At 41.7% G+C, this 20,054-nt stretch overlaps 3 protein-coding genes across 3 annotated transcripts; all 3 read right to left on the bottom strand.

Moving 5' to 3' along the window:
• Nucleotides 1-2,139: 2,139 nt before the first annotated feature.
• LOC127004139 (anti-lipopolysaccharide factor-like) lies at nt 2,140-3,718 on the bottom strand. Its single transcript, XM_050871544.1, has 3 exons — nt 3,552-3,718; nt 2,615-2,751; nt 2,140-2,507 (listed from the first exon to the last, which is right to left on the bottom strand). The coding sequence occupies exons 1-3, from the start codon at nt 3,659-3,661 to the stop codon at nt 2,392-2,394; spliced, it is 363 nt and encodes a 120-aa protein (XP_050727501.1). The 5' UTR covers nt 3,662-3,718; the 3' UTR covers nt 2,140-2,391.
• Nucleotides 3,719-12,738: 9,020 nt separating this feature from the next.
• Nucleotides 12,739-15,153, bottom strand: LOC127004138 (anti-lipopolysaccharide factor-like). The gene is made up of 3 exons (XM_050871543.1): nt 14,986-15,153; nt 13,289-13,425; nt 12,739-13,166 (listed from the first exon to the last, which is right to left on the bottom strand). The coding sequence occupies exons 1-3, from the start codon at nt 15,093-15,095 to the stop codon at nt 13,051-13,053; spliced, it is 363 nt and encodes a 120-aa protein (XP_050727500.1). The 5' UTR covers nt 15,096-15,153; the 3' UTR covers nt 12,739-13,050.
• Nucleotides 15,154-17,977: 2,824 nt separating this feature from the next.
• Nucleotides 17,978-19,346, bottom strand: LOC127004137 (anti-lipopolysaccharide factor-like). The gene is made up of 3 exons (XM_050871541.1): nt 19,179-19,346; nt 18,647-18,783; nt 17,978-18,523 (listed from the first exon to the last, which is right to left on the bottom strand). The coding sequence occupies exons 1-3, from the start codon at nt 19,286-19,288 to the stop codon at nt 18,408-18,410; spliced, it is 363 nt and encodes a 120-aa protein (XP_050727498.1). The 5' UTR covers nt 19,289-19,346; the 3' UTR covers nt 17,978-18,407.
• Nucleotides 19,347-20,054: the final 708 nt, after the last annotated feature.

The raw sequence follows: 20,054 nt of genomic DNA, 5'->3' as shown, positions 1-20,054 counted from the left end.
AGCACTATTACTGAAGCATGCAAGTTATTATAGGAGTTTTGCGTGATGGTGATGATGAAAACAGTAGGAAACGGAAGTCATTATAACGTCAATAGAAGGAGGAAATGGCTGGGACAGACCGGCGTAACACCCCAAACTGTATTGTGGGGCAGATGTGCATGTGTCAATAAATACTGTTTGCTACCGTACACCAGTTAGTAGGCAGTACAATTCCCTTTGTGAGACAGAAAAAAAGAAACAAACATGGGTAAAGTTTGTTACCGAAATATTCAGCTTCCTCTTATTGCTTATTTATTTAAGGCTGACGCGATTTGATACGGTTTTGATGGTCAGACGGGTGTGACCTTTCATGAGACATTCGCCTTCCTCCTCCTCCTCTTCCCGAGCGGCCGTCTGTTATCAGCACCTTCATGAGCACGATGTGCGCAGCCTCGCACTTCCACCAGCAGTGTTTGTCTTTTTATGAGAAGGTATAATGGCTTCCTCTACAGCTCCTCTTCATCATCACCATCATCAGTCATCGTGATAATCAAGACACAAATTACAAGACTCAGAGACTGGCACCATAGAAGAGAAAGTGCCCAATGAGAGCAGAGCACCAATCCTCACATACCCAGTGCGACTCTCAAAAAGTTCAACACACGGAACAATAATCCTGCGGCACTGACGGGATGGGGACAGAAACCAGGGCCCGGATCCAAAGAGAATGCTGCTTACCGACATCGGTATCATTACTGAGCGTTGGCCCGGACGACATCGGTAAATCCAGATCCAAAGAGGAGACTGAACGATATCGCTCGGGCCTCGCTACTGCAGAAAGCCAACAGATTGGGTAAGCGCCACGATGATGTCATCAGACTCGACAGCCAATCACAGCAAGTCTTTGAAAAAAATTCAGCCAATCATACGGCTGCATTCCTCAACTGTGGCGGCCAACTTTGTTAGATTGTCGTACCCAGCCGCTTATATTTCCAACTTTCTACCCCAAAACGGTCTTCAGGGCTGCAATAACGAAACTCATTTATAGTTATAGTTAAAAGAGTTAGATCCTGATGTTTCTTGGCAAAAACTCTCTCCTGAGCCCCGATAATTAGATTCATATATTGTTATAGTCATAATGATTGATTATTAATGCTTCTGGGCAATAGTTAAGGATCAGAAACAGGTAAATACGATGTTCTGAGTACGACTATCTGGCAATGGTGCTTAGAGATGCCAGATTTTCTTGTGACAGTGACACTCTTTACCGGGGAGGGGGCCGGGGCACGGGCCGGGGTGGAGGTAAGCAGCAGCGAGGCAGCGCTTGATATTTTAGTCGTGTGCAGTGTGTACAGATCATCCATTTATAATTAAATTTGCTCTGTGTACTCTAAAACCTATATCTAATGCTAAAAAATCATAAATAAGTTTATCATGATGAACTTCGTTACGTTTACGAGGGAGCTGGGGCTCTCGTTAAGTTAACCACGCTATGACGTCATAGTTTAGCTTCTTGGATGTCATTAACGAATATTTACATCGGTATCTCGGTTAACGAGATCGTTAATGCTTCTTGGATCTATGCCCAGGGCCGCAAAGAGAGCCTATTGGCGTTATAGGCAGCACATAAGAAAAACTACCATAGTCCCCGACTCAAGAAAGGGTAATGTCAACGGGAAGTCCACCGAAGACTTTCTTGTTTCACGGGGTGGGGGTGGGGGGGCATTGCAAGGGCGGGATGATGTGGGTAGGTCCGCTGTGCCCAGTCCCCACCCTCACCTTACATTGGTTGAAATTCTCATCTGGGATATCACGACACACAGTTGGAATTGATATATATCTAATGTTGTTTCTGATATCGTTTATATTCAACATTAGGTGGATAAAACGAATACATTTGGTGTATTATAATTGACTGTGGTTTGTATATTGACAATAATTAAAGGACCAAATCCTAGAACCGAGTTTGTAACCCTGGGTGCTAGCATCCCCAGAGATGCTGAAATCTTTTCTAAGAGGTAGTAGGAAAGGGCTACACCCAAGTGATGTGTTAGGTTAAGGCCTTGGGCTACACCTCTGGCGTCACATCAGGAAGAACAACATTGTGGACCATGCAGACAATATATCATTAGCTGTTACGTTTGGCTTATAATACAAGTGTCATTTTTTATTTCTTTTATTATGAAATAAACGAAGTAACATCAATACCTTTTTTTTAATCATCTGGTTTGCTGAACTACCAAAACCTTGCTTGAAGGGGTGCAGGGAAGCTGTCTATATCTAACAATAGTAAAAGGGTTCACATGCTAGAAAAGGTTAAAAAAAATCCTTCTCTACAATGTCCTCTGAGACAGAGGTTGAGTGATGGCGGTATAGCCATGTGCCCCAGAGGTTCGGCATACTATTACATAATCAAGCATTCAGCAAAGGGTTAGCTTCCTCTTGTGTCATGAGGCCTGCAGCGACAGCCTTCTTGGCAAAGTCTTCCACAGCTTTGTTCACCACCCTGCTCCTGCTGCGAGTCAGAGCTGAAATTATAAATGATATGAAAGGATAGTTTAGTGTCTGAACTCATTATGAGTAACACTGAACTGAAAAGAGTTTAATCACGTATTTTTACACGAACAGTACTTACACTCCCCTTGGATTGATGTCCAGCCTGGGCACCACACACGCCCCACGAAGTACGCTTCAAACTTAATTATGCGGGGCGTCACGCGGTAGTTGCAGGGCTTGTCAAGTATGTTGTAAGTTCCGAAGTCAACCGTAGTTCTGAAAAAAAAAAAGAATGAACAGTGTTTTCTCACCGGTAATTTCTTTTTAGTGTTGCCTAATATTCTTAGATAATAAAAAATAGATTCAACTTCCTTGAAATTCTCTTTACATGTATAATTGTTTCTAACGAGTAACATAATTTCTTCGTCTCTGATATATTCCACTTTTCTACACAATTCAATTCACACTTTATATGCTTTAGTATACGGGTCTACAATATTACTTACAAATAAAGTTTCCTTTACGTTTCGTTTAAAAAATCTGTGCCATCGCAATACGATTGAGAGACCTCTATCGCCCCTCGTGACTATATTGTGGCGTTAATTATTTCTTCGGGCACTGGTAAAGACTCCAATTTGTAGTATCCTTTTTAGCCAGTTTGTTCTAAAATCAATATTATATATATATATATATATATATATATATATATATATATATATATATATATATATATATATATATATATATATATATATATATATATATATATATATATATATATATATATATATATATATATATATATCAGATATATATATATATATATATATATATATATATATATATATATATATATATATATATATATATATATATAGTTTTTTTTCGTATATATTAGAATGCCCTTAGATTTATCTTATATACGGTTTTCTTGGTCAAACCTAATTAAAAAGAATATTAAGAAAATTTCCTTGAAAGAGGAAACACTGAACAAATGACTTCGATCAATATTTACGTTTATTGATCAGGAATCTCTGGATGGGTATTCTGCCCTTGTATGTTAAAAGCTGACTTACTCCACGGCTACACCAATAATACGGTCAAGCCAGCCGGCTTCACACTGTCGAATGTTTGGAGTAAACACGGCAACAGCCACCACGAGGAGGAGGAGCGACAGGCGTGCCATGCTGGTGGTTTGACGCGGTCTGTCTGTGTGAGGAGCTTGACGCTGCACTGCTTAAGTAGAAGTGGTGTCGTGTCCCGCAGTCCGCAACCTGTTTGGATGCGACCGTTAAAGCAAGGTGCCAGAATATCCGTAGATGAATGTACCATCTTTCTGATGTGGAAAGTTTTGTACAGTAGTAGGTATGTTTTTGAAGGAATGTAAGTATGATGACAACCCTCCATGATGAAATCTGTTGAATATCCAGAGTCATGATCAATAATAACATTGTTTATATTCTTGCCAATCGTGGGTGCGTTCCGGGAAGATCCTTGTTATGAAAACAGCTGCTTATTCCGCGAGATTTCCCGTGACGTACATCTCGAAATTAGAAAGCGCTTCTTAATTAATAAAAAAAAAGTTACCAAAATTAACCGACCTGGTTGCTACTGTTAAATGGGACATTATCAGATTGTGCATTAACGTAGGCGTGATACTGTGCTCCACCCCCGTCATTCCCTGTTGGAGGTAAGCATCCTCCTTAGTCGTTAGTGCAATATGTTACCATCCTAGGTGATGAGAGAGAGAGAGAGAGAGAGAGAGAGAGAGAGAGAGAGAGAGAGAGAGAGAGAGAGAGAGAGAGAGAGAGAGAGAGAGAGAGAGAGAGCACTTTGCTATTTTTTTATAGGCAACAAGATCCTGAGCAGGTCAGAGGCAGGCAGGGAATACCCGACCCATGTTGGTGTACTTGTTGTGTTCAAGAAAAAGAATACTCATAATTTTAGTTAGTTTTCGTTGTAAGGATTCTTTACGAAATAAAATTATAAAGCTACCTCCTCCACCATAGGAAACGTCTTGAGTCCTGGATCGGCTATGATGATGTTAGGTGCGTCTATTTGACGGCGTCGGTTCACCCGGAATTTCTCTTAACTGCCTTGGCGACACTTACAGTCATTTCTTCACTTCTCTATTTAATACTTAAATATCTTTTGGGTGAATTGTTTCCATTCAGCAACAGCCAGACACTGGGGAGAGTGCAGCAGTGAAATAAGGATAAGAGCAATCAGACGAAGTAGTATTATCTTTGCCCCCTACCCTTTCCTTCCGCCAACGGGCCACACAAACCCTCACGTTCATTTCCTTAGTTTTCCCGTTGCTGAGTCCCTGGAAGATTATAGACCTTTAAAATACGTAGCAAACAAGGACACCAATTCATGATACAGGTAGATCATCATCTAAAAACATCTGGAAATCATGATTGGCAATATGGCAAGTAACGCCACTTTGTGCCATCCCATGTGAAATAAAAATTACCTAGAGCGTCTGATTATATTATCGGCGGTGGCGTAGGTTTAGCTGTTTACATATGTAAACTTAGCGATAAGAAATGATGACAAAAGCTGGTTATTGCAGTAAGGTAAAGGTTAAATTTGGGGCATATGCTAAAGCTGCGGGTGACCTCGGTGTTAAGGTGTTGTTTCTGATATCGCTGACAAATGTAAAGGTTACCAGAGTTATGCAATATTAATTTATATACCAGATAATATGGATAAAACGAATGAGAACATGCATGACATTTTGATGGAATGAAGCTGACAGTGGGTCGTATAATGACAATAATTAATGGATCAAGTCCTAAAACCGAGTTAGTAATCCTGGATGCTCCCCAGAGATGCTGAAATCTTTTCTAGGGGTGGAACGAAAAGGCTACACCCAAGTGAGGTGTTAGGGTTACACCTCTGGCGTCACTTCAGAAAGAACAACGCTGTCGACCATGCAGACAATATATCATTAGTTTTTGTTTTATGGCTTTAATCCAAGTGACACTTTTATTACTTTTTTTTAAGAAATAAATGAAGTAACTTATCAAACCACTTTATTTCATGTCATGATGATGTAGTAAAGGTAGTCTTTTAACAGAATCGTCGGGTGTGCTGAATTACCAAACTACCTAACAATACCACAAGGGTTCAGATGTATGAAAAGGTTAAAAAGTCCTGCTCTACAATGTCGCCTGAGGGAGAGGTTGAGTGATGGCCGATGAAGGACACATCGGGTCAGGATAGCCATGTGCCCCAGAGGTGTGACGTCCTGCTCCATGATCAGGCATTCAGCAAAGGGTTAGCATCCTCCTGCGTCATGAGGCCTGCAGCGACAGCCTTCCTGGCGAAGTCTTCCACAGCTTTGTTCACCACCCTGGTCCTGCTGCGAGTCAGAGCTGAAAATATAAATGATATGAGAGGACAGTTTCTTGTCTGAACTCTTTATGAGTAACATGGGCCACTAATTTCTTCGCTTGCTTAAAATAATCCATCACGTAATTTTGCACAAACGGTACTTACACTCCCCCTGAACTGATGTCCAGCCTGGGCACCACACTCTCCCCCTGTAGTACAGTTCAAACTTCCTTATGGTGGGCGTCACACTGGTGTCGCAGGGTTTCTCCAATATTTCAGTTTTTCCGAAATCAATCAGAGTTCTGAAAAAAAGTGAATGAACAGTATCTTCTCACCGCTAATTCCTTTTTGGCTTTGCTAAATATTCTTTGATTTCATGGGAAGCTTAGAATGAATTTTCTTGAAATATTCAGTACATGTAAAACGGTTTCCAGTCAGTAGGATTATTATTATTATTATTATTATTATTATTATTTTTTTTTTATCGTTGCGCTTATGGCGCCGAGAGGCTTTCTTGGTGGGGCTTGGTGGTCGACAACAGTCCGTTCCGGCAAAGGCAAGTGTTTATATTGGCGCCATCCTGCCATCTATATTAATCTTTACCACTCTTCTATTCAACTGAAATCAATCAGTTCCCATTTTATATGCTCTATCATCCGGTTCTACAACATCAATATCAGTTTGTTTTCTTTTAAAAAGAATAACATAAGAACGTAAGGAATCTGCAAGAGGCCGGTTGGCCTATACAGGGCAGTTCCTGTAATCCTAACCCCACCTTACCTCACTATCCATGAATTTGTCCAACCTCTTCTTAAATGTATCTATGGTATTGGCACCCACAACATGACTGCCAAACCTGTTCCACTCGTCCACCACTCTATTGGTGAACCAATTCTTGCCTATGTCTTTGCTGAATCTGAATTTGTCTAACTTAAAACCATTGCTACGTGTCCTACCTGGCTCTTTTTACCACCAAAACCCTATTGACATCCCCTTTATTAAAGCCCTTCATCCATTTATAGACTTCGATAAGGTCTCCTCGCAACTTTCGTCTTTTCAGTGAGTGTAGATTTAAATGCTTCAGTCTATCTTCATAAGGCAAGTTTTTCACCCCCTGTATCATCTTTGTCATCCTCCTCTGTACAGATTCTAACATCTTGATATCCATTCTATAGTAGGGGGACCAGAACTGAACTGCATAATCGAGATGAGGTCCAACTAGTGCTAAGGAAAGTTTTAGGATAACTTAAGCGCTCGTATTGTTTAAGCTTCAAGAGATGAAACCCTGTACTATGTTCGCCCGATTTTTAGCCTGAATGCATTGGGCCCTAGGACGGAGGTCATCTCTCTCACACCCAGACCTGCTTACAGGAATGTCATTTAAGGAGTAATTGTGTGAGGGGTTACTCCTACTTACACTCAGAATGCTACACTTGTTGGGAGAGAAGAGGGAGAGGTAGGGAGAGAAGAGGGGAAGAAAGGGAGAGAAGAGGGGGAGGAGGAGGGGCTGGGTGGGAGGCGGGGGAGGTAATGGCTGTGGGGGAGGGGGAAGGGGAGGCGAGGGCGGAGAAGGAGAAAGAATGAGAGGGAGAGCAGGGACAACTGGATGACGGGGAAGAGGAGGAAAGGGGAGGGGAACGGAAGGGGGAGACGTGAGAGGGAGAAGTGGTGGGTGAGGGGAGGAGCGAGGAGGGGGAGAAGAGGGAGGCTGAGTGTGCGGCGGGCGACGTGGAGGGAACAGAAGGGCCAGGCAGGTTGGGAGGAAGTTGGTATGAGGGACACCCGCGAGACAGGGGGGAGGAACATCTGCCACACGCTTAATTACTTTGTATTATCTGTATAAGCCACTTTTACCAAAAACAACGCATTATCATTCTGTTCTGAAGATACTAAGTTATGTTTGAATAATTATTTGGTATTAAAATGTCCTTAGATATGTCTTTATCATATAAGACTTCTTGGTGAAATTTGATTGGAAAAAGTTTGAGGAAATTTCACTGAAAGAGGAAACACTGGACAAATGGCATTGATCAATATTTTCGTTTGTTGTTCAGGAAGATTCGGAAGCGTATTCTGTCCTTATATGATAAACGCAGAGTTACTCAGTTACCTCAGCTATCAATTAAAGCCAGTTTGTTCTTAAAACAATGTATTATCTGTTTTTTTTTTTTTTTTAGTTATTGGAATGCCCTTAGATTTATCTCTATCGTAAAATTTGCTTGGTCAAACCTAATTAAATAGTGTTAAGAAAATTTTCTTGATAGAGGAAGCACTGTGGATAAATGATTTCGATCAATATTTACGTTTGTTGTTCAGTAACCTCTGGATGTGAATTTTCCTCTTTTATGTTAAACGCTGACTCTGTTGCTGCACCAACAATTCGGTCTAGCCAGCCAGCTTCACACTGTGGAATGTTTGGAGTAAACACGGCAACAGCCACTACGAGAAGGAACAGCGACAGGCGTGACATGCTGGACTGCTGGTGGTTTGACGCGGTGTGTGTCTGTATGAGGAGCTTGACGCTGCTGCTGCTTACGTAGCTGAGGTTGGGTAGAGTCCTGCAGTCCACAACCCGTTTCCATGTGGCCGTCACCGTCAGTGAAGGATGCCAGAATAAGTGTCGATTCATTTTTGGATGTATCATCTTTATAATGAGGAAACTTTTGTGTAGTAGTGGTACAGTTTGGAAAAAGAGTTTGCCCGATGACAACGGTCCATGATGTAATATGTTGGATTTACAAAGGTATAGTGAAAATAATATTACTTATATTATTGGCATATGTGCGTGGATCCCGAGAATATTCCTGGTATGAACAGATCTGGTAATCCCACGAAATATCCCGTGGTGTAATTTATGATGGCAAAAAAATCTGATTGTTGAACGTAATAGTTATTGTGGAGCACCTTCGTCATATAATGTTTGAAGGAACCATTCTTGTTCTACCAATATGGTACTCCCCTAAGAGAGAGAGAGAGAGAGAGAGAGTAGCTATTAGGCAATAAGATCCTGGACAGGCCAGAGGCAGGCTGGGACCACTCGACCCGTGTTGGTGGCAAGGCAGCGTCGTGGCAATGCAGGCTGGATAGCGGCTGTAGCAGACGAATCTCTTCTCTTATTAGGGTTCTCAGCTGTATCCTAGACTGTAGCGTCGTCACAGAGCAAGCCTAGGTCTTGAGCACTGCTGGAAGGGGATGAATTGGCTCCATGTTTTCCACATGAACCAGTCGATTCATAATTAAGATAAATGAGCGATCGGTTGCCACACGTTCCACAGTATCAAAAGACAGATACTGTTTTCTTCTGCATATCACGGGAAATATTCTCTATCATTTTTAATGTAATTTAGCTATAACTCCTTTCTCAGTCGCTAGCGTCTACCTTCATTACTTGTCCTGTACCGAGAACAAGCGATGCATGGCTCGAATGTTTGGCCTGTTAAGCACCCCAAGCATGGTGGCGTGGCGCCTAGACTACTTGTGCCCCAGCTACGCACACTCGCAGGGCTTACCCGACTGCAGGTGTCACCCGGTTACACAACGCTGCCTCGCTTTAGTTTTCCTTTCGGTGCGACTGTCTCAGTGTTTATGGACGTTTCAGGAGGATTAGAATCCCACGTTTTTTTTTTCCTTTATAATTTTCTACGTGGTCTCTTCATGATATGATAGTGAGATATTTGTTCGGGCAGTTGTCAAGCCTTCCGAAGACAGCCGAGGAGTATGGTGAACACACTAAGAAAATCCTCAGTTGCCGCATGAAACGTTTTTAATCAATAACTTTTTGTCAGTCACTCGGGCGACGCTCCTTGCGACTTGCGAGAGCATTGTCACAGTACTCCCGCATCTTCCCTCAATGGGCTTGTCCTAGTTTGCCCTGCAGCGTGTCTACTTCAGACCTCCTCTGTCATTCCAACACTTCACATTTCCGGCCTCCTCATTTCCTCGTGCCTTTTTCTCGCGTTCCAACATCATTCAGTTAAATTGGGGGCATATGCTAAAGCTGCGGGTGACCTCGGTGCTCATCTCCGTCACATTGGGACTTGAGCATAGTAAGAATTCATCACTCTGGAACACGGAGTGGAAAACTTTGGGCGGGTTTTCCGATACCCTACGCCCCTGTCCACCCAGCAGTGAATGGGTACCAGGTATTAATCGGGGGCTGTGTCCCGTCTCCTGGGATCTGTTCCCTTCTCCTATAATTCCTTACCCTCCTGTCTCTCTCCGGCATATGACCACAGATGTTGCGCCGACTAAACGAAACACTCCAACTCTCACTCTGGAACACAGGGCAGGTGTGACATCCGGGTTACCACAGGTTACCTTCCCCAGGGTTCCCAAGGTACCCATTTATCGACCAGCCCGAAAAGGAGGATAAACAGTTGAGTGAGCTTCGCGCCGACTGCCCGAACCGGGATTCAAACCCGGGCCATAGGATTCGTAGCTAGGCACGCTAACCACTAAATAATAACTCAAGGACCTGTTGAGATCGTGGTTATTATTTTTGTATTAACAATTGTTTTAGCGGATGATTTAGCCTGGAATCATTAATAAGGCGAATTATCATTATGAGGAAAGGTCAACACGACTATCTCAGTGTACTAATCATCATAATAATTTGACTCCTGCAATACTTGCACGTTAATGTTGATAGTTTACTTATTATTCCGTTCCGCAATACCACTGAATGTTAACTTTCATTGTTTTTGTTGATTGCCACCTAAACAATGTAGGAACTACTATTTAACCAATGATAAATTCCCAGCGTATGCTTTGGTGTACTACAACGTAAATAGTCAAGGACACGGTTTATAATGAACGACTTCACACTGTGCGCATATCTGTTCTTTCACCACTGAATATAAAGTGATAAAATTTGCTTGCGAAGAAACCACTTGATTAGTTCACGAGCCCCAGGTAGTTAGGGTGAGGAGGGTTGTGCGCTGGGCCATGCCTCAACGCTTTAATCTGTCACTTGAGCCACTTAGTCTGTAATGAATTCTAATTCCACACTTGACTGACAGTGTGTGCCTTATTACGATGAGAGTCCTTGGTGGGGCCCCAGATAACTGTTGGTTGACAAGCGGTTATGCATATTTATTCATTTATCAGAATATCATGGGTTAGGAACTCGTGTGTCTGTTGTGTCGTAGATGTTATGTCTAGCTACAAATCCACCGGCTCGGGTTCGATTCCGGCTATGGTAGGTTAGTTGGTGCTCAGCCCACCCTCCTGTTTATCGATGTCGGGCTAGTCGATGAATGGGCATATACTTATTTAAACCTTTGGAAAGTAAACTGTGGTAACCTGGATGTCACACTGTCCTTTGTCCCGGGGGCATATTCCCGAGTTTACTGTTATTCAGAATTGGGAGAAATGTAGGACTTTCCAAACTTCGTGATGGTAGAGGGCAGCATTGTGGTATCCGGTCCCTTGGTGTAAAGAAAGGAGACGGAAATGCAACACTCCTGCTATGTTCCCCTAAAAGAGCTATAAGGCAAAAATTATGATTCTTCATTCAAATAATTCCAACTCTTTCGTAAGAAATTTTAATATATAGGAAAACGTTGCACTCCCTGCTGTTTATTTTTTTCTTTCAAAACAGAGCCATTCCGCTGCAAATTTGGCAACCTAATTTTTGTTTATCGGCTGTTTATAGATATGATGCAAGGATGAGTGAAATCAGGGTTCCAGTGGTATGTAACTTTTCTAGTGCGTTTTATAAGCTTTGTCTTAAGACACCTCTCTAGTCCATCTACAAAAGTGGGGTCCGACTTGGGAACGTTTTGGTTTCCTCCATAGAAAGGGATTCCGAGGCGGGTCTTGACGAGGTCACGGTGAACTTTGATATATTTTTAGAAAATGGTGAGTGAATGTAGTTTGGTGTAGAAAGTAAGAGAGTTTGTCTTTAGAGAGTACGCTGAACTACTCTCTGACGTTACTGAGACAACAGGAAAACGGAAAGTGAGGACACGAGAGTGCTTTTGATAGGCTTGCAGCACACCCTCGCCTCTCGTACATACCTCGCCCTCACCGGAAATGGCTTACGCTCGTTTCGGCAAATGTCTACCTGCCTACTCTTGGCAACGATAAAAGAGAAAATGCCCACTGAGAGTAAAGAGTCTGAACCCATACATTCGCAGCGCCGCTTTCAAACTGTTAAACACACAAAACCAAGATCAACAGAATATTCTGTTGATCTTACACAAAACAGCGTTACTTAAGTGCTCAACGAAAGAAAATGTTTGTTTAGTGAACACGACTTGGGACTCCAATGAAGCAGTTAGTAAAGCTACGAAAACAGGGTAAAGTGGGCTCCAGTGACGGGCTGTGTTTTGCTCTTTTTATATCACACAGATGATAAACCTCTATCGGCGGGAAGCCACCGACGGCTCTCCTGTTTCGTGGTTGTGTTTGTGTGTGTGTGTGGGGGGGGGGGGGGGTAGATGGAGGGAGAGGTGGTATGGTGAGGTCTGCTGTGCCCACCCTTACCTTACATTACGTAGCACCTTCACCTGGGATATCACGACACACCGGTGTACACCTGATAATGTTTAGGTGTAGTTTCTGATATCGCTGACAAATGTAAAGGTTACCAGAGTTATGCAATATTCATTAATTTACCAGTTGATATGGATAAAACGAATGACAACATGCATGTCATTTTGGTGGATAATAGTTGACAGTGGATTATACAATGACAATAATTAATGGATCATGTCCTAAAACCGTGTTTGTAACCCTGGATGCTAGGATCCCCAGAGGTGCTGAAATCTTTTCTAAGGGGTGAAAGGAAAGGGCTACACCCAAGGGAGGTGTTAGGATAGGGTCTTGGGCTACACCTCTGGGCGTCACTGCAGGAAGAGTAACATTGTGGACGATTCAGACAATATATCATTAGTTTTTATGTTTGGCTTTTAAAACAAGTCATTTTTATTCATTTTATTATAAAATAAATGAAGTAACTCATCAATAAACTTTATATTACCGGTATGTTATGATGATGTAGTAAAGGTAGTCTTTTAACAAAACCATCGGGTGTGCTGAACTTCCAAAGCCTTACTTGGGGGGTGCAGGGCAGCTGTCTTAACCCAACAATAGTACAAGGGTTCAGAGGTTAGAAAACGCTAAGAAATCCTGCTCTACAATGTCGCCTGAAGAAGGGGTTGAGTGATGGCAGATGAAGGACACATCAGGTCAGGATAGCCATGTCTCCCAGAGGTTTGGCATACTATTACATGCTCAAGCATTCAGCAAAGGGTCAGCATCCTCCTGCGTCATGATGCCTGCAGCAACAGCCTTCTTGGCGAAGTCTTCCACAGCTTTGTTCACCACCCTGGTCCTGCTGCGAGTCAGAGCTAAAAATATAAATGATATGAAAGGACAGTTTCGTGTCTGAACTCTATGAGTAACACGGGCCTTGATCTATTTGTCTACCGAAAAGAGTTTAATCACGTATTTTTACACGAACAGTACTTACACTCCCCCTGGATTGTTGTCCAGCCTGGGCACCACACGAGCCCCACGAAGTACAATTCAAACTTAATGAGGCGGGGTGACAAGCGGTAGTTGCAGGGATTGCCAGCTATATCGGTGGTTCCGAAGTCAACCAGAGTTCTGAAAAAAAATAAGAGTTGAATGAACAGTGTTTTCTCGCCTCTAATTCCTTCTTGGTTTTGCTAAATTTTCTTTGATTTCATGGGAAGCTTAGAATGAAATTTCTTTTAAATATTCAGTACACGTAAAACAGTCTCCTATCAGTAGGATTTTTTTTTTTTTAACGTTTCGCTGATGACGCCTGGAGACATTCTTGGTGGGGCGTGGTGGTCGGCAACAGCCCGTTATAGTAAAGGCAAGTGTTTATGGTGGCGCCATCTTGCCATCTATAATAATCTATTCCACTCATTTAATCAATTAAAACCAATCAGTTCCCATTTTATTTGCTTTAGCAAAGTCTGCAGCATTAATATCACTTTGTTTCCTTTGCATTTCCGTTTAAACATTTGCGCCATCATATTACAATTCATACATCTATTGCGCCCCGTGACTACCTGTAGGCGTGAGTGATATCTGCGGGCGCCAGTAACGCATCACATAATTATTTAGTAATATCCGTTTTAGCCAACATTTACTAAAAACAACGCATTAGCATTTTGTTTTATAGATGCTAAGTTATTTTTTAATAATTATTTGGTATTGAAATGTCCTTAGCTTTGCCATTATCATATACGTTTTCTTAGTGGAATATACCTAGAAGTTTTAGGAAATTTCTCTGAAAGAGGAAACACTACAAATGGCATCGATCAATATTTTCGTTTGTTGTTCAGGAAGATTCGGAAGCGTATTATTCTGCCCTTATAATTATGACAAACGCAGAGTTACTTAGTTACCTCAGTTATCCTTTAAAGCCAGTTTGTTCTTAAAACAATGTATTATCTGTTTTTCGTAGTTATTGGAATACCCTTCGATTTATCTTTATCGTAAAGTTTTCTTGGTCAAACCTGATCAAAAAGTGCTAAGAATATTTCCTTGAAACAGGAAAGACTGTGGACGAATGGTATCGATCAATATTAACGTTTGTTGTATAGGAATCTCTGAATGGGTTGTTAGACTTTTTGTTAGCTGTTTTTTTTGTGTTTTTGATTAAGGCGCGAACTGTTATCTCACGTCGGGTCCGGTGTACCGTTGCCTGCTTTCTCCAGTGGATAGAAGTCGTGAGACAACACAATAGCCTTTTAGTTAAGTGATGTGGGTTATGTGTTGGCCGAGCGGAGCCGTTAAGTTCACTTGAGTTCACTTAATTTACTCTCTCTCTCTCTCTCTCTCTGGTTGATTAAATGGTTGTATTGCGTTTTAAATATATTCACAGAATAGTTACAGTATTTTGTGGACGAGTCGTAAGTCGTACGCACACTCCGAGAAGTCCTGTGCTCTCGTCCGCCGCCCGCCCTGATCTGCCGGCTTCTCTTGGTACAGGTGCGGCCAGCGGATAGCATGCTTGCTGAATCAACACCGTTCCCACGGCAAGGAGCACCTCCTAAGCACAACGTAGCGTCTGTGTGTAACGTCCTGGCGCCACTGGGCCATGGCGATACGACATACATACACACATTCACATTATGTTATAATATACACATTACAGGGTATTCTCTTGTTATATGATAAACGCCGACTTACTCAGTTACTTTGCCGAAAATATCGTCAAAAATGTTGGCTTCACACTGCCGAATGTTTGGAGTAAACACGGCAACAGCCACCGCGACGAGGAAAAGCGACAGGCGTGCCATGCTGGTATTTTGACCCGGTGAGTGTCTGTGCGTGGGCGCTGCTGCTCCTTATGTAGCAAAGAAAGTGTCGGATCCCACAGGCCGCCAGCTGTTTCGGTCACCGTTAGTAAAGGATGCCAGAATATCTGTCGATTCATTTCTGGATGTACCACCTTCATAATGAGAAAAATTTTGTGCAGTAGTGGGTACAGTTTGGATGAATAATGTTTGCATGATGAAAACCATGATGTAATATGTTGAACTTAAAAAGGTATAGTAAAAATAACATTGCTTAAATTATTGGCATCTGTGCGTGCATTCTGGGAAACTCTTTGGTGTGAACAGATCTGGTAATCCCTCGAAATATTCCGTGACGTAAGTTTAGATGGGAAAATTTCTCTTGTTGACTGTAACTGTGATACTGCGCACCATCCTCATCATTCGTTGTTACACGGAACCACCATTGTTATTACTAGGAGAGAGAGAGAGAGAGAGAGAGAGAGAGAGAGAGAGAGAGAGAGAGAGAGAGAGAGAGAGAGAGAGAGAGAGAGAGAGAGAGAGAGAGAGAGAGAGAGAGAGAGAGAGAGAAATTTCACGGACAGACAGGAGATAGAGAAGATAATTTCCCAGCCCGACAACTTGCTGCATTATGCTTCTGGACCATCAGCATGTTTAGATGCAGAAACACGATTGGAAGAGTGGTTAGACATACAGGGTAGGGTATATGTTTTCTTCCCGTGAGCAAGGGAGTGGGGCAATGCTGCAGCCTGTCGCCATCCATATACTAGTTGTAGTAGTAGGAGGAGGAGAAGGAGGAGTTATATTATTATTATTATTATTATTATTATTATTATTATTATTATTATTATTATTATTATTATTATTATTATTATTATTATCATCATCAGTATTATTATTACTGTTATTATTATTACTGTTATTATTATTATTATTTATATTATTATTATTATTATTATTATTATTATTATTATTATTATTATTATTATTATTATTATTATTATTATTATTATTATTATTATTATTATTATTATTATTATTATTATTATTATTATTATTATTATTATTATTATTATTATTATTATTATTATTATCATTATTATTATTATTATTATTAGTTGGAGGAGGAGGAGGAGGAGGAGGAGGAGGAGTTGTAGTAGTAATATTATTACTATTATTATTATTATTATTATTATTATTATTATTATTATTATTATTATTATTATTATTATTATTATTATTATTATTATTATTATTATTATTATTATTATTATTATTATTATTATTATTATTAGTAGTAGTAGTAGTAGTAGTAGTAGTAGTAGTAGTAGTAGTAGTAGCAGTAGTAGTAGTAGTAGTAGTAGTTATAGTAGTAGTTGTTATTGTAAATGAAGCAGCAGAAGTAGTAACAGACCCCACGAAAGGGGTCAGCAACCAATAATGCTTGGAGACCCTTTATTTTATTAGTTCCTCAGGAAGAAAATAATACTCTCATTAACCGATGCCCTCGTTATGGGTCGTCGTCAAGGACTTGCGTTTCCTCCGCGGAGGGGCAGATACACATGGAAATATTTTACCCTGTTCGTCTCATGCTCTGGGCTGTCACTCCATTTCCTTGACATAGCCATTACATCATCTCTTCAGTCCTTCCACCCGTTACTGCCCTCATCGACACGTGCTATACGAGGGTGTAAAGTGGATCAGTGTTAGGAGGGCGACCGAAGGAGGAACCCATAGGTTGGCAACGAGTCTGTGTGGTGGGCAGGAGGTAGGCAGGGGAGGAAAGTATTGCCAGGCTGTGCCAATGTGATGGGCACAGACAGAATACAAGCTGAACCTCCCCTTCAAACGTGCAAGTTTTATGATCTTAGTTAGCATGAAGAAACTGATACACTTAATATGCACAAAAAAAAAAAACATACAAATGCAATGAAGTAAGAGACGAGCGAAAGGTTTTTCATAACTTGAATTGGCTTGAATTCTTTCTTTATAAGAAATAATCAGCCTCTCGTCACTCCTTACATTTTCTTCTTTAATTAAGGTTGACGTGATTTGATACGGTTTTGATGGTCAGACGGGTGTGACCTTTCATGAGACATTCGCCTTCCTCCTCCTCGTCTTCCCGAGCGGCCGTCTGTTATCAGCACCTTCATGGGCAGGATGTGCGCAGCCTCGCACTTCCACCAGCAGTGTTTGTATTTTTTTTATGAGAAGCATGGCTTCTTCTTCAGCTCCTCTTTATCATCACCATCCTCAGTCATCGTGGTAATCAAGACACATAGTACACGTCACAAAGATCAACGCTATTGAAGAGAAAAGGCAGAGTCCCAATCCATACATACCCGGCACCACTTTCAAAATGTTAAAAACTCAGAACAATATTACTCAAGTGCTCAACGCAAGAAAAAGTTTGTTTAGTAAACACGGCACGGGAATCCCATGACGCAGTAAATAAAGCTACGAAAACAGGATGTGTGGAGCTCACGTGTCGGGCTATTTGTTGTCCTTTCTTAAGGTCAGATGATAAACCTCTATCTGCGGGAAGCCCAGCGACGACTCTCTTCTTTCATGTTTGTGCGTTGGGGGAGGAGGGGTGGCAGATCGAGGGCGGGGTGGTGTGACTAGGACCCCTGTGCCCACCATGTACTCGGTATTGTTTAGGTGTTGTTTCTGATATCGTAGAAAAAGGTCGAGATATCCAGATTTATGCAATATTCATCTATTTACCAGATGATATGGATAAAACGAATGACAACATGCTTGACCTTTTGGTGGATTGTAGTTGACAGTGTTTTATATAATGACGATGATAAACAAGCACAATTTTTTGGAATAGATGTGCAACGATCAATTCTAACTAGTGGTAGGATAGGGCTACAACCAAGGAAATAGCATTATATATTAGGGCAGTTAGACTACACCCCAGACGTCACTTCAGGAAAAACAACTTTGTGGACCATGCAGACAATATATCATCGGCTTTTGTGTTTGGATTTTAATACGAGTGCCTTTTTTATTTCTTTTATTATGAAATCAACAAAGTACTGGCCAAACAACTTCTTTTACTTCATGATGATGTAGTAAAGGTAGTCTTTTAACAAAATCATCGGGTGTGCTGAACTACTAAAGCCTTACTTGAAGGGGTGGAGGGCGGCTTGATATACCTTAATATAGTACAAGGGTTCAGATGCTAGAAAAGGTTAAGAAATCCTGCTCTACAATGTCGCCTGAGGGAGAGGTTGAGTGATGGCAGATGAAGGACACATCAGGTCAGGATAGCCATGTGCCCCAGAGGTGTGGCGTCCTGCTCCATGATCAGGCATTCAGCAAAGGGTTAGCATCCTCCTGCGTCATGAGGCCTGCAGCGACAGCCTTCCTGGCGAAGTCTTCCACAGCTTTGTTCACCACCCTGGTCCTGCTGCGAGTCAGAGCTGAAAATATAAATGATATGAGAGGACAGTTTCGTGTCTGAACTCTTTATGAGTAACATGGCCCCTAATTTCTTCGCCTACTGAGAAAGTTTCATTTCGTATTTTTGCACAAGCGGTACTTACACTCCCCCTGGATTGTTGTCCAGCCTGGGCACCACACTCTCCCCCTGAAGTACAGTTCAAACTTCTTTATGGTGGGCATCACACGGGTGTTGCAGATTTGGTCCACTATATTAGTGGTTCCGAATTCAGCAACAGAACTGCAAAAATAAGTTCATAAACAATGTTTTCAGATTAAATTATCCTGAAGCTTCCCTAACATGTAAAATGGTATCCATCCAGTAGCAATAATTTTTCGCTTCTTCAATCGATCACACTTTTCTTCAGAACTGCAAATTAATACTTTTAGATTTTTTTATGCCTCAGCGTCCGCTTCTGAATCATTAATCTGTTTCCTTTACGTTTCGTTTAAAAAATTTGCGCCTTCGTATTACAGCTGAGAGACATCTATTGCGCCTCGTGACTTCATGTAGGCATGGTTGATATCTTCGGGCGCTTTCTTGAAAGAGGAAACATGACAAATTATGTCGATCTACATTTACATTTGTGGTTCAGTAACCTCTGGACAGGTATTGTATGTTAAACGTCGACTTACTCAACTGCTGTACCAATAATCCGGTCCAGCCAGCCAGCTTCACACTGTGGAATGTTTGGAGTAAACACGGCAACAGCCACAACGAGAAGGAACAGCGACAGGCGTGCCATACTGGTGGTTTGACGTGGTGTGTGTCTGTGTGAGGAGCTTGACGCTGCTGTTGCTTATATAGCGGAGGAAGGGCCGGCTCCTGCAGTCCGCCAGCTATTTGGATGTTGGAGTTGCCGTCAATGAAGGATGCCAGAATATTTGTCGATTCATTTCTAGATGTACCACCTTAATAATGAGGAAAGTTTTGTACAGTGGTGGGTACGTTTTTGAAGAAATAATTGCATGATGACAATCGTCCACGATCAATTATGTTGAATATACAGAGTAATAACCAGTAATGATATTGTTTATAGTATTGGCCTTCGTGAGTGCATTCCGGGAAAATCCCTGTGACGTACATTTCGAAGGCTAACAGGAGTAACAGACTGGGATGCTTCACATAAATAGGAAAATATCCGATTGTTTATTAACGTAGCCGTGATACTGTGCTGCAGCCCCGTCATTCCCTGTTCGAGGTAAGCATCCTTATTAGTCGTTAATACAATGTTATCATCCTAGGTAATGAGAGAGAGAGAGAGAGAGAGAGCACTTTGCTATTTTTTTTTTATAGGCAACAAGATCCTGGGCAGGTCAGAGGCAGGCAGGGAATACCCGACCAATGTTGGTGTACAGGCAATGTTGTGGGGCGGCAGGATTGTGGCTGGAAGGTTGACTGGAGGGAAGAGGCTGTCGGGGACCTGTCGTGGAATGCAGGCCTTTCAAAAACATCACCAGGAAGAAAATCAGAAAGGAAATTTATAAACCTCCAAAACGTTTGATGGAATA

The sequence above is a fragment of the Eriocheir sinensis genome, chromosome 27 (assembly GCF_024679095.1).
Source record: "Eriocheir sinensis breed Jianghai 21 chromosome 27, ASM2467909v1, whole genome shotgun sequence".
In the NCBI taxonomy this organism is placed as follows: Eukaryota; Metazoa; Arthropoda; class Malacostraca; order Decapoda; family Varunidae; genus Eriocheir; species Eriocheir sinensis.
Note: the sequence above shows the minus strand (reverse complement) of the source record. Positions and strands in the feature narration are given on the sequence as shown.

Bases quoted from the DNA above. Each gene is read 5' to 3' on its own strand.
- LOC127004139 (XM_050871544.1), bottom strand. From the start codon at position 3,661: ATGGCACGCCTGTCGCTCCTCCTCCTCGTGGTGGCTGTTGCCGTGTTT. The intron at 2,752-3,551 runs GTAAGTCAGCTT...TTTTTTTTTCAG, and splicing joins ATTATTGGTGTAGCCGTGGA to AACTACGGTTGACTTCGGAA. The intron at 2,508-2,614 runs GTAAGTACTGTT...TTATAATTTCAG, and splicing joins GACATCAATCCAAGGGGAGT to CTCTGACTCGCAGCAGGAGC.
- LOC127004138 (XM_050871543.1), bottom strand. From the start codon at position 15,095: ATGGCACGCCTGTCGCTTTTCCTCGTCGCGGTGGCTGTTGCCGTGTTT. The intron at 13,426-14,985 runs GTAAGTCGGCGT...ATTTTTTTTCAG, and splicing joins ATTTTCGGCAAAGTAACTGA to AACTCTGGTTGACTTCGGAA. The intron at 13,167-13,288 runs GTAAGTACTGTT...TTATATTTTTAG, and splicing joins GACAACAATCCAGGGGGAGT to CTCTGACTCGCAGCAGGACC.
- LOC127004137 (XM_050871541.1), bottom strand. From the start codon at position 19,288: ATGGCACGCCTGTCGCTGTTCCTTCTCGTTGTGGCTGTTGCCGTGTTT. The intron at 18,784-19,178 runs GTAAGTCGACGT...TTATTTTTGCAG, and splicing joins ATTATTGGTACAGCAGTTGA to TTCTGTTGCTGAATTCGGAA. The intron at 18,524-18,646 runs GTAAGTACCGCT...TTATATTTTCAG, and splicing joins GACAACAATCCAGGGGGAGT to CTCTGACTCGCAGCAGGACC.